Consider the following 11,919-nt stretch of genomic DNA (forward strand, 5'->3'; position numbering starts at 1 on the left):
CCACACCACCCGAGCGAGGTCCTTCTTGCCAGGCAGTCAGCAATGACCCGCCTGTCCCCCCACTGCAGCCAGAATGCCGAGAGCATGCATGCGCGGAGAAGGACTTGGCCAATCTCAAGCCCAAGGCGTGACCCGGCCTTTACAATCGAATGATCAGGCCACAGTGGCTGAAAGCAGGACATTCACTTCAGACACAGGAAGAGACCGACCATTGGTCTGGCAGTGAGAATCAGGAAGGAGTTTATGTCCCCGCCCTACTTTTAAGGCAGCCCCTTACTTTTCTTTAACTTTGTAATTAGAGGGCATCTCCACTTGGTTCCGACACCCCTGGTGACCCCCAACCTCCACCAGTGGCATCGCTCACGGCCTCTCAGCTCTCTTTGGGCTTCACTGTGGGACCGCCACAGCAGTCTGAGCTGGCCCGCACCTGCCGTCCACCCGCCCCCGCCCTGCTGAGTGACCAGGGTGGCAGGCGGCACCACTGCCTGGCAACCTGTAACCACAGCTCTCTGACGCTGTCGGCTGTCCAGGGAGAGACACTACCGCTCACTACATCAGCCCTTCCCGGGATTCTTTCCTGCTTCTCCCACCAGACCAGGGCCCTCTGGGGCCACCAAGGACCCACCTGGCAGCTGCCTAGTGGGACTCTGCCCCTGTCCCTGGGGGCTATCTCCTCCTTACCGCCCCACCGCCTACCACCAGTGTAGGCGTTTCTGAAAATTTGTCAAAGGGATGAAACAAAGTCATAGGAAGGCCTGAGATAGAAAGTCAAAGCTAGAGTTCGTTCCTCCTTCTGTGCCTGGTATATTCCATAAAGCTTTCCTTCTTTTTGAAATGAACATAATTAAGTACAATATTTTAGTTTTAATTTTAACCTTATTTGGCACAGCAAAGGCTGCTGCCATGTGACCAGCGCCACAGCAATGACAGCATGCGAGTGCCTGAAGCGAAGCATGAGGAAGGAAACGCGGGCAGAGCTCTGCAGAGAGCAGAAACACGAACTCCCGCACCTTCACCTTACTGCAGGATAAACATCCCCGCGCTGCACCCACCATCAACAAATGGTCCTGGTCACTTCTGCTTCCCTGGGACAAATGTTTGTGCCCAAATAGGCAGTTTTCAGATGAACAAAGCCCCTCCCCGCCAAGCCCGCCCGGTGCCACGGGGAAGGCGATCTGTGGCGATGGTACTAAATTCTAAGAATCACTCACGAGGAATCTTAACCAGCAGCACATTTCTGGTCAGTGCTGAAAGATTCTCGCCAGCTCTGCTGAAAAAGCAGCTTCAACGTGACGCCCTCAAGGCAGGCCAGGCCCTCAAGCCCAGTTTAAGGCCCCACTGAGTTCATTTCAACCCTGACCACAAACCCCCGAGGTATAGCCTTACCTCCATGACCCAGAATCTGCATCTCTTGCTTTTCTAGATGATACCATAAGACCAACTAACCTGGTTCCAGCGGCACGCTCCACCTCTGTCAGCAAGCCAGAGCAGAGGACGGGCAGGCAGATCTGGGCGATAAAGGGACCTGCCAGCGCAGCCCCACGCACACCAACAGCAGAGCTGCGTCAGAGCACCCGAGGCCCGTCCAGTCTGCCACCAGTCCCTCTGGAACCCCGGGCACTGCTCTGCTTCGGTTTCCACACTGTAAAAATGGGACTAATAACACCCGTGCACCACCTCCTAGGACAGAGACAGTTAATAAGCACTTGCAAGGAGCTTTGAAGATGAAGAAGGTCCCGGGGCACTAATGACAAACGACGACAGTCCCCCCATTCGGGGCAGGCCCAGCCGTGCAAGGGGAGGGCCGCAGTGCCCTGTAGACTGGCCTTCTGAAGGCTTCTTCAGGATCCATAGTTCTGAAACCCTCGGGAAGAATGAATGAGGCACCGCCTAGCACCCCAGATGAGTCCCAAGCAGTGGCACGAGCAGGGGTGTTGGGCCAGCCCTCTGACCTGTGGAGGCTGCAGTGAAGGCTGGTAAGTCCCTGTTTCCTGCCAAAGAACACTTGATGAACATGCTTTTTAACATTTAAATGTGAAGCATGATATTAAAAATTATTTGGTTCCCTGCCCCTCCAAGTTTAGCTAACATTTCACTTCAAGGCTCTCTTACATTTTCAAAATAGAGAAAAGGCTCACATGAGCAAATGTTGAAACTCTTACGTGACAGCAAACAGCAAGACCGTAGGAAGGCACTGGCCCCACGGGGTACAGTCTGCTGTACACAAACGCCCCGCACGGTGCCTTTCCAGTCTGGCAGGCAGGACAGTTGCTGTCCATTTTACTGGCCACTGGTAACTGCAGCTCATATCAAAATTAACACCAAAGATTAAGATCAATATTTTGAAAGTTTACATTTAACTGACACAAAAATCAAATGCAGGATTTGCAAACAGTGGTTGCGCACGATTGGGGAAAAAAAGTTTCACCCTACAGAAGAAAGTCTATGTGCCTCCGAAAAGGTGCGTTCCAACACCAGAAGGCCTCACCTGCAAAGAAATGAAGTAAGAAGAGCTCTTGAAAGCAGGAAGGTAGATCTAGAAATTTTGGGACATCATCTTTAACTTTGACTTAAAGTATAAATTTAAGTTAAACTTTAAGATTAAGATAACACCTTTTCAATAAGACATTTATGCCTCTACTGCAAAGAAAAAGCAGCTGCACTGATGAGGTTCTTAAAAAAAAAAAACAAACCACAGCTCCCTGGACAGTCACTCCCACTCTCCACCCACACAGCGTCTCTCCGAACGGAGGGTGAAATACAAGGAGGAAATTGCTTGTTCTCATGATGTGCTTTTTGTCCTTAGGAATATTGGATTGGGATGGGAACCTACTCCTTTCCCTTAATTCCCTTAAAAATAAGTAATTTAATCAAATGCATTTAAAACCATGAAGGATCCACAGGTCCTAGAAGGTTCAGGTACTAATTCAGGACCCAGTCGGGAAGACCGGGCCTGACAGCTCTAGACGCTGGTACGATGGGGCCCGATGCGGAAGGGATGTGGAGGAGGGGCGAAGGCCTGGCCAGCTAAATCAACAACATCTAGTAAGATGTTTTATAAGCAGGCACAGGGCCTCCTCTGGTGGTGCAGCGGTTGAGCACTGGGCTGAGAAGCTGCCCGCAGCCTCTGCAGCGCCGGTTCGATTCCCGGCCACCGGGTGAGGGTCCCACATGGTGTGCAGACCTCTCCTGCCGCCCGCTGCTCCTCTCAGCAGTGTATTTCGTCACTCTGCCTGTTCTGTTCCCCGCTCTGGTGAATTTTTTCTCCCTCCCATGCTTCTGACTGTACCCAGTGCTTGTATAAATAAATAAATAAATCTTTAAAATAAAAAAATAAAAAAAATAAAAAGCAGGCACAGAAGAGCCAGTGAGGCTGTCAAGCCCAAGAGGCAAGCCCACTTTCGGGCAGCTGGTGCAACAGGAAGGGCCTGGCCCCAACAGGCAACAAATGGGTCTCCCGGCAGCCACGCAGCCGGCAACCACTTGTCACACCTGTGAAGCGGGTGCAGCGTGGCAGCATTGTCAGGATGGCCCCGGTGCCCGGCCCCACCACCTCTAGATGCCGCCTCGTCCCGAAGGGGGTGCTAGTGGCAGGAGCCCATGCTGAGTGCTCAGCACAGACAGCAGCGGGACACAGGGTGACGCGAGTACCCACAGGCGCTCTGAACGCAGACTAGACAGCTGTCCAGATACTGAGAACTTGTCCAATGCCTAAGCTTCTAAAACTGCTCTCATGTCAATATTTTTTAAGCAATAAAGAAAAAAACCCCATACTCTCTGTGACTAAACAGTGTCATTTATGCCACAGTCTGCTCACAGGCCGTGTGAACATGTGGGAATACACGGCAGAATCCAGAACACCTGATTTGGTGGATAAGGCCAGGGAGAAAATTTAGCTTTATTTGTAAAAAAAAAGGGAAAAAAAAAAAAAAAAGAGTAAAGCTGGCTGGATGCGCACCAGCTTTTGAAAAAAGATTAGAGAAAGAGCAAAGGAAACAAAAAAAATTAAAAAAAAAAAACAAAGAAAAAAAATAGAAAAAGAACAAAGGAAGCGGACAGAGGTGGAAGGGAGTGCGGGCTCCAGAGACGGTGGCCTGCGGCCCCATGGCCCCACTGTGGCCCAAGAGGCTGTTGACGCCACTGCTCACTGACTAGCTAACGCGGCATTTTCTACTTGTTTTTTTAGAGGAAGAAGAGAACAGACAGAGGCTTCACAGAAAGCAGGGCCAACCGTCACCTCCAGTGGGAGAGATGGCCCAGGTGTGAATGGTGCTGCGAGGGCCTGCAGGTCAGAGAAGGGGGGTGAACGCTCCGTGTCCCCAGGCTGCAGGTGATGGCGCCTACTTTTTAATTCATTTAAAATGACAGCAGGCTCATCTCACAGTCATCAGCATCACAGAGAATGACTATTTTCCCCTCAAATGAGCAGGAGCAATGGCACTGTCACCTTTGGCTTTTCTCTCCGATGTCTGACCTCCCTGAAGACAGGGGGGGCCGCCAGCTGCCTCGCTGAGTGCACTGCCCGGGTGTGCGGGCATGCATGGGAAGAGGGGGTCCCCACAGCCCTCCACACGTGGGGTATCTTCTTCGAGTTGTGCTCACATTCGCTGAAGGCATTACGAGTGCCACGTTCATGGGAAGGGGGGGTGGTTCAGGTTCCCTGCCCCACGCCAGAAGGGGAGCTGAGCGGCAAAGAGAGCTGTCTGGAACACCTCTGGCTCAGTAAACCAGGTCGCCCGCCTCCTGTCCTCTCCGGTGACCACACTGCTCCCAGAGACAGAGGCACCGCTTCCCCTCAGCAGGTCTGCTCTGGCACGGAACTGGCATCTCCCAGCCGGGTCGAGAGGTAGACGAGCAAGGGCGAGAGCGCAGGGGACCAACATGTCTCACTCACAAGGCTGCTTTCCGTCAGACCAGCCAGCAGCAGTGGCCACAAGGCCTGGCTCTGTGCAGGAGGCCCGCACCCTGCGGCTGCCCACAGTGGCCCCATGACAGGGAGAGAGAGGCAGACTCACAAGGACAGTCTCTGGGCGACTGCAGGGCCCATGGACACCGTGCTGTGAAGTTGGGGACACGCTTCTCTCCTGCGAATGTTCTACTGTGCGGAGAGGGCAGCCACCAGCTTGCTGCTGCAGACACACAGGCCGTGCAGACAGCACCGGCACGCATCATGGCGGCTGACTCGAACCCGGGCGGGTAGAGACGGTTCATGTCCATCGGCGACCACAGCCAGAGAACCTAACCAGACAACGCGACCAGCCCACCTTCTGTTGAAAATCCCACGATATTAGAACTTCACACATCGAGGTTTGTCATTGAGACTATAGCTGACATAATATTAAACCTTTGAACACCAAGATTTTGAGTTTACAGTTGCGATCCCACTTAATACTATCTCGATACTATCCCACAAATACTATCTCGATTTAAAAATCCCAGCGTCAAAAAGGAATTCGGTGGAGTTTAATGTAACGCGATCTGATAATAGCTTCTTGAATTTTTGGAAGTTAAAGTGCTGAAAGCACCAAGAGCTGCATTCACATTTAAAGGAGAAAAGAAACAACAACAAAATAACACCACAAATTAAAAAAAGAAACAAAAACTAAAAAAAATACATTAAAAACAAAAAAAGGGTAACAAAGTAAAAATAACTAAAGGGAAGACATGTGAAGCCAATCACAGATAATAATATCCCCAACTTCTAGAAATAGAACGCCTTATGAGCGTCATGCTAGAACTTTCTTTCAAGAGTTAGAAATGGGGAGAGGGAGCAAAGGCTGCAAACGCTGACTACTGGGCCCCAGGTGGAGGGAAGGGGCTACGTAAGGAAGACCACCCTGACTGGAGGCCTGGAGACCACCTGGGCACAGTCTTCGCGGCTGCTACTTCACACACAACCCACACACACAACCCAGCACCCACCCCAGGGTCACGCACGCTAGCTTCTCGAGGTAGGGAGAAGTGACAAGCCAACTGCACGGGCTGGGGGGCAAGGCCTGGCAAGTGGCTGAGAGGCAGAGAGGTGAGCGTCAAGTGGACGAGCAGGGTAGCTCCGCCTCCAGAGCACACGCAGGTCATGGTTCACACACCAGCGTGGAGCCCCCACGCATCCCAGTGAGACGCGGGCCGCACTGTGCACACCTGCTCCTGCCACCACGGCAGCTACAGTCACCCATGGAACCTCCCAAGCCCACAGAGGCAGGTCAGCTTCCTCCCACTCCCTCCCCTTTCCAGGCCCCAGGCGCAAGCAGCTGCCACAGGTTGGGTTCCAGAGGGAGTGATGGTGGGCAGAGTAGGGCGGAGACCTCTCAGGGGTTTCAGATCCCTGCCCACGAAGTGCCTGCCAGCTAGACTCGAGCTGAGGGAACCTGAGTTTTAACTTTGAATGTGCCGTAAAGGCTGTTACAATTTAAGACCAATAAAAAATAACAATAAACATCCAAAAAGGTATCCACCCCAAAAGAACCGTTTGGTAAGATGGAGCAGCCACAGGGAGTTATCAAGAAAGAGACCTGCAGGCTGGTGCTGAGGGGCCAACCTTCCCTTACCTGGTCAGTTCATTCGGGTGGGCGGGGCAGAAGGACCTGCCCCCAAGGAGTCACCCTGCCTGGCACAAGAACTGGACACCCCCAGGCTGCGGCACCTTCCTGCACACAGAGGGCTGCAGAGACCCCACAGCGCCCCTGGCACCTGGGTCAGTGCTTTCCAGCGGCCTCAGGAAAGTCTCCACAGGCTCTGTTTTGTTTTTTAGAGTAACGATCCAACAGGGATTCATTCACAGCATTCACTTCTTCCAACCCCGCGGTTAAAAAGCAGCACTAGAAGGGGGTTGATTTTGGACTGACTCGGTGATAACTTCCCATCAGTAACTCTGCGACAACTTAAGCCTAAAACAAAACTAGACTTTACTTGGGCCTATCACCTTCAGCTGAAGTCTTTTCAAGACTTTTCCGAGTTCTCCGGGGTCCCCTGAAGGGAAGGGGAGGCAGCACAGAGTGAGCCCAGGGCCCTGGCTTCAGCCAGTCCTCCTGCAACCTATCCCGACCTCTGACTGATGGTGGGGAAGGCAACAGACGCCCAGCCACTGCCAGAGTGGCTGGGGCAACAGCTCCATCTTCACCGAGGCGGGAGCACCTTGCTGAGAGGCCCTGGAAGCCTGGAAGGAATGGAAAGGTGGACCCAGCTCGGGGAGGCTCAAGAGAGGGGCACGTTCTCCCACACCAGAAACGTGCACGTGTGGCCAACCAGCGCCCTCAAACCACACCTGAGTCTGGACAGCGACACTCCTCTCCCTGGCAGCGCTGAGCTCAGTCAGGAGGCAGCTGTGGCCTCTAGAGAGCCCTGGAGCCCACTGTCTCTGCTCCTGGCTCGGATGCTGGCCACCCTGGCTCAAGGCAAAGGGTTCCCTCCTCTTCCAGACCTGTGGGGCCACCTGCACAGATGCCTCGCCTGTGGGGCAGTCCCCAGCTGTAGCTCTGGAGCCTGGGCTGGCAGGCAGGGCACCAGAGGAGAACCCCAGGCCCTGTTGGGCTGGCACCAGGCTCCAGCACTAGGCCCAGGGGGTCCACCCCAGTCAGCCCTGTGGGCAGAAGACCAGTGCCAGCCCAAGACAGGATGGAGTGGCCTGAGGCAGGATGGAGCAGCTCCACCCGGTGCAGTGCGCAGGCCTGTCCTCTTCCTGGGTCTCAAAAGCACACGCCCTGTCCTGGGCTATTAACTTCCCCCTTTATTTGTCCCTTCTTTGCTGATCACACGTTTCAATGAAAAAAAATTCTAGGAGTTTAACTTTTGCTGCCAGACAAGAGCCTCTGCAAATGTCATGCCCAAGTTTGAGAGAAGAGAAATGAACAGAAAGGGGCACGGGCTCCCTCCCCTTACTCTGGTGACACGCCCACCCTCAGAAACACAAAAGAAACTCCTCTGCTCGGAGGATCACAGGAGCAGCTTCCAGGGCAGGTGAACAGCTCCACCCTGCAGACAGCCACAGTCTGCAGGCTGGGAGGTGAGGGCAAAGTCTGCCCGCTAGTGCCCTGAGGACTGGGGGGCCTGGAAGGCCGGGCACCCACAACACTGGGGGGTCCAGAGGATTAGGCTCCCAGAGCACTGGGGTCACAGAGGGCTGGGGGGCCCAGAGGATTTGGAGAGGGGGGCAGACAGTCTTATTCGGGGCCTCACTGAGTAGTCCCAGCCGGCCAGCTTCACCATGTGTGGGTGATGGTAAATGCCACCACCAAGCAGTGGGGGCAAATGGTACCCCCAGGCAGGGGTGTGAACCCATATCCTCCAGCACCTGCGCGTTTCTAATCAGGAAGGCAAACTGCGAACTGTGGCTCAGGAAGTACTTGTGGGAGACTTTTTGAGATCAGTCCTCCATTTCCCTGGAAGAAAATGGGTTTAGGAAAAGACAAGTTTTTGCTCCCTGCTCTGCCATTAACATCTTTTGGGCTTGGCTGCACCTGCTTGAGAGCTCTCTGTGGCGGGGGTGGGCGGTGGGGAGCTAGTGCCCACACCCAAGCCACGGAGAGGAGGGAAAGCTGCTGTGAAGCCCACTCATAGGACAAGTCTGAACAGGGGTGGGCAAAGTGCCCCTGGGCCAGGTCTGGCTGCTACCTGCTTTCTAAAGAGACTTAACCCGAGGCGGTCATGACTTGTCCTTTACTTGCTGACCATGGCTGCCTTTGCCTTTGCCTTTGCCATCCCAAATATTTACTCCCAGCCCTGGTCTAAAACGCCTGTCCCTCCCAGCCTGAACCCCGCTGCCCGACGCTACAGACCTAGAACCCCAGGTCTTCGGCGCTCAGCCACACGAGAAGTGCTCAGTGGCCACAGAGGCTGGGCCAGCAGCGGACAGCACAGGGAACATCCCCTCCACAGCAGACGGCTCTCTTGGACAGCGCTGCAAGTGCAGGATTTAAGTCATCGAGCTAAATTTACAGCCATCAAGTTCCATGACGCTGGCCTTCCACAGACAGAAAAGCTCGCACTAAGTTTCAAACGAAAGTCCTTCCCACACTTGAACTTCTTCAAAACATGCCAGTTCACTCATCAATCACAGACTCTAGACCGGTAGTAGAAAATAGCTGTCAAGCCAGCCGGGGCTCCGAGTTGCTCTGGTGGTGGACAGTGTCCACTGCAGACTCCATGGGATGCGGCCGGGACCCACCTGCTCCAGGTGCCCAGTCAGGACAGTGCTGGGCAGGTGGGGGCAGGGGCTGGGCAGGGGCTGGTGAAATGAATGAAGACATGCACTCCGGGCACCCAACTGTCATACAAAAGAGACCACTGAAACAGACGGACTTTGTGAAAAACCACTACTGTAATCCTGTGGTCAAAGGTTCTAACAGTCACAATTTTTATTTTCAAATGAGGTTTTTTAAGAAAAGCTTCTGAAGGAAACACAACACCTGCTGGGGCTGAAAGCGGCTGGGGCCACCCTCACACCTTTGGGCCTGGGCTGGGATGTGTCCCTGCTGGGAGGGCGTGCACCCTCACCTGCCAGGCCTGGGTCTCTCCACCAACGCGCTCTTGGGCACACGCTGCAGAGCTGCTGACTGGAGGTGAAGCTGGTCAGGAATCTACAAGCCAATCTAAATAAAACCAGTTTTGCTAAGCTTCACATTGTCCTTCAGGCTCTAAGAGCCCCTGGTGAGTAAATCAAGCATTTGCCAAGTCTTGAAATTCAAAAGTACTCTGTATGAATCAGAAGTTAGTTTTAGGCCCCTAAAGGTTACCCCTTCTTAAAAACTCGGGTCTTTGGCAGGTTAATACCCTGCATTACCTTTCCCCTCCCTGACTGGGTGGCAAACCACCAACCACTCAACCCACAGCAAAAAAAAAAAAAAAAAAAAAAATCCAAAGGGGTCATAAGGTCTTGACATTTTTAAAAAAAGGCAGCGCAATGTAAGACATAAAACCAAAGACCTATCAGAATAGAGTCCTAGCTTGACAATTAACAAGTGCATGAAGTGTCAATAAACCTGGAAACTCACAAGCCAAAACAACTCTTAGTTCAGAAAAAGACACCTTGAAAGTATAAAAATATACATTTTTATACGCAGGAAAGGGCTCTCCTGCTAACCAGTGCTGCGTAAGAACTAATTGGGGTCTTTCTGCTCCTCGGCAGGGGCTGGAATATTGAGGCGCCAGGGGCCAACATGTGCTGTTTCCTGGGTGCACGACCTGCAGGCTGGTCACTGCGGGCATTCGTTGTCCCCAGTTTCGGTAATGAGGCCACGGAGAGAAGCAAGCCCCATTTTGTTCCAACAGACCCGGGTGCTCGGGCTTTTGTCTCCCCGGGTACACCCTAGGATCTGAAGAATCTTGTCGGGCATTTTAGTCATGCACTTAGTCACCTGCAGAGCCGGCTCCCACCCTGGCCCGGCGGCCGGGAAGGCGCGCCTGACGGCTGGGGCAGAGCTGCGAGATGATGCGTTTGTACCTGACGAAACTCCGCGTCCATGTTCTGCTTCACCCCATTATGACAAAAACTCTACGGAACAAGCCTGTCAAAGCCCGACTACGGGGAGGGGCAGCCGGGCCGCGAGGCCCTGGGTTCCCAGAAGTGATCCCCGCAGTTTGCAAACTTGTTGCCGCTCGCGCTGAGGCCGCCCCGCCAGAGCCCGCGCGCCCTCGCCCCGCCGGCCGCCGCGGGCCGCCCCGGGCAGGGCGGGGGCGCCCGGCCCCCCGGCCCCGCGACCCCCGGCCGCCCGGGCCCCCGCCGGCCCGCGCCGCGTGACGTCACGTCCTCTGACGTCAGCGCGGGGAGGGGGCGGCGGGGCGGGCGCCGCTTCCAGCTGGCGGGCGGCGGGGCGGGCGCGGACCAGCCCCGGGCCGCGGCGGGGTGGGGCCGGGGCCGGGGCCGGCATCGGGGCCGGGGCCGGGGCCGGCGCGCCGGGCCGGGCAGGGCGCCCGCGGCCCGGCCCCGTCGGAAGCACAATGGCGCGCCGGCGGGCGCTTACCTCGGATGTGCAGCAGGGCCGCGGGCGGGAAGGGCCCGTTGGAGCTGGCCGCGTCCACCACCATCCTGCTGCCCGCCTTGTTACATGTCAACATCTAGCCGTCCGCGGAGAGCGGCGCGCTCCTCAAGGCGAGAAACCAGCCTCCATTTTAGTTAAAAGAGGCTCCCCGAGCGCTGCGGCGGGCGGGCGGCTGCGCGTGACGTCGGCGGCGCCCATTGGCCCGAGCGGCGGCTTCAAACCCGGAGGCCGGCGGGGGAGGGGAGGGGAAGGGAGGGCCGGGCCGGCGGGGACCCGGAGGGTCGGCGGGGGAGGGGGAGGGGGAGGGCCGGCGCGCGGGGGGTCGGAGGGGCAGGTGGGGAGGGGCGGGACGTGTCAGGGAAGGGCGGGCGGGCTGGGGCTCAGGGCCTAGCACCTCAGGGTGAAGCCCCTGGGCGCTCCCACTGGGAGGGGGGACGACAGGATGACGCCAAAGCCCCACCAGGCAGCAGCAGTGAGCCAGGGGGCTGCCCCCCAAGTGTGCGGATGCTCCACGCCAGCTGCACATGTCAGCCTCTCGCGACGTGGACCCCTCTCAGGCATCGTGCCCCAACATGGGCAGCCTCACCTTCCAGTTCCAGTGACCTCAACATATGCATCATATTTAGCTGTTGGGCAACCCAGTTTTATTTATTATTTTAAAAGGCAAATAACTATTCAAATAGTCCACGACTCGATTCTCTAGTGTGGACTCCGGCTACCGTCCTCTACCAGTCAGGCTCTCACGGCATGCCACATGCAGGCTTTTTCTTGGAAAACCTTTGCTGAAACATAATACTGCGAGGAAAGCTGCTTTATCTTCAATAGACAGAAAGTGCTACTGATGAAAGGTACTCACAGCACCTGGCAAGGGGCGAGTTTTAAAAAAGCTATCAAGTGAAATGCAGTGTTTATTTTTGCATTTCACAGATGAAAACATTTGATA

The 11,919-nt window shown here is 55.1% G+C and overlaps 1 protein-coding gene across 11 annotated transcripts in view; it reads right to left on the bottom strand.

Moving 5' to 3' along the window:
- The window catches only part of PPP2R5C (protein phosphatase 2 regulatory subunit B'gamma), a 92,546-nt gene that overhangs the window by 60,980 nt on the left and 19,647 nt on the right, over positions 1-11,919 (bottom strand). For 2 of the 11 annotated variants that reach the window (XM_037503895.2, XM_037503894.2), the window contains exon 1: positions 10,959-11,141. The exons of 8 other annotated variants lie outside the window; for them this stretch is intronic. In XM_037503895.2, coding sequence (XP_037359792.1) covers positions 10,959-11,052 — 94 coding nt within the window. In that variant the 5' untranslated portion in view covers positions 11,053-11,141. Of the gene's footprint in view, positions 1-10,958; positions 11,142-11,919 lie in introns of those variants that run through there. One more of the 11 variants, XM_037503896.2, reaches the window with a different exon arrangement.

This window comes from Talpa occidentalis, unplaced genomic scaffold, assembly GCF_014898055.3.
Source record: "Talpa occidentalis isolate TD23 unplaced genomic scaffold, MPIMG_talOcc4v2.1 talOcc4.11, whole genome shotgun sequence".
NCBI classification, from domain to species: Eukaryota; Metazoa; Chordata; class Mammalia; order Eulipotyphla; family Talpidae; genus Talpa; species Talpa occidentalis.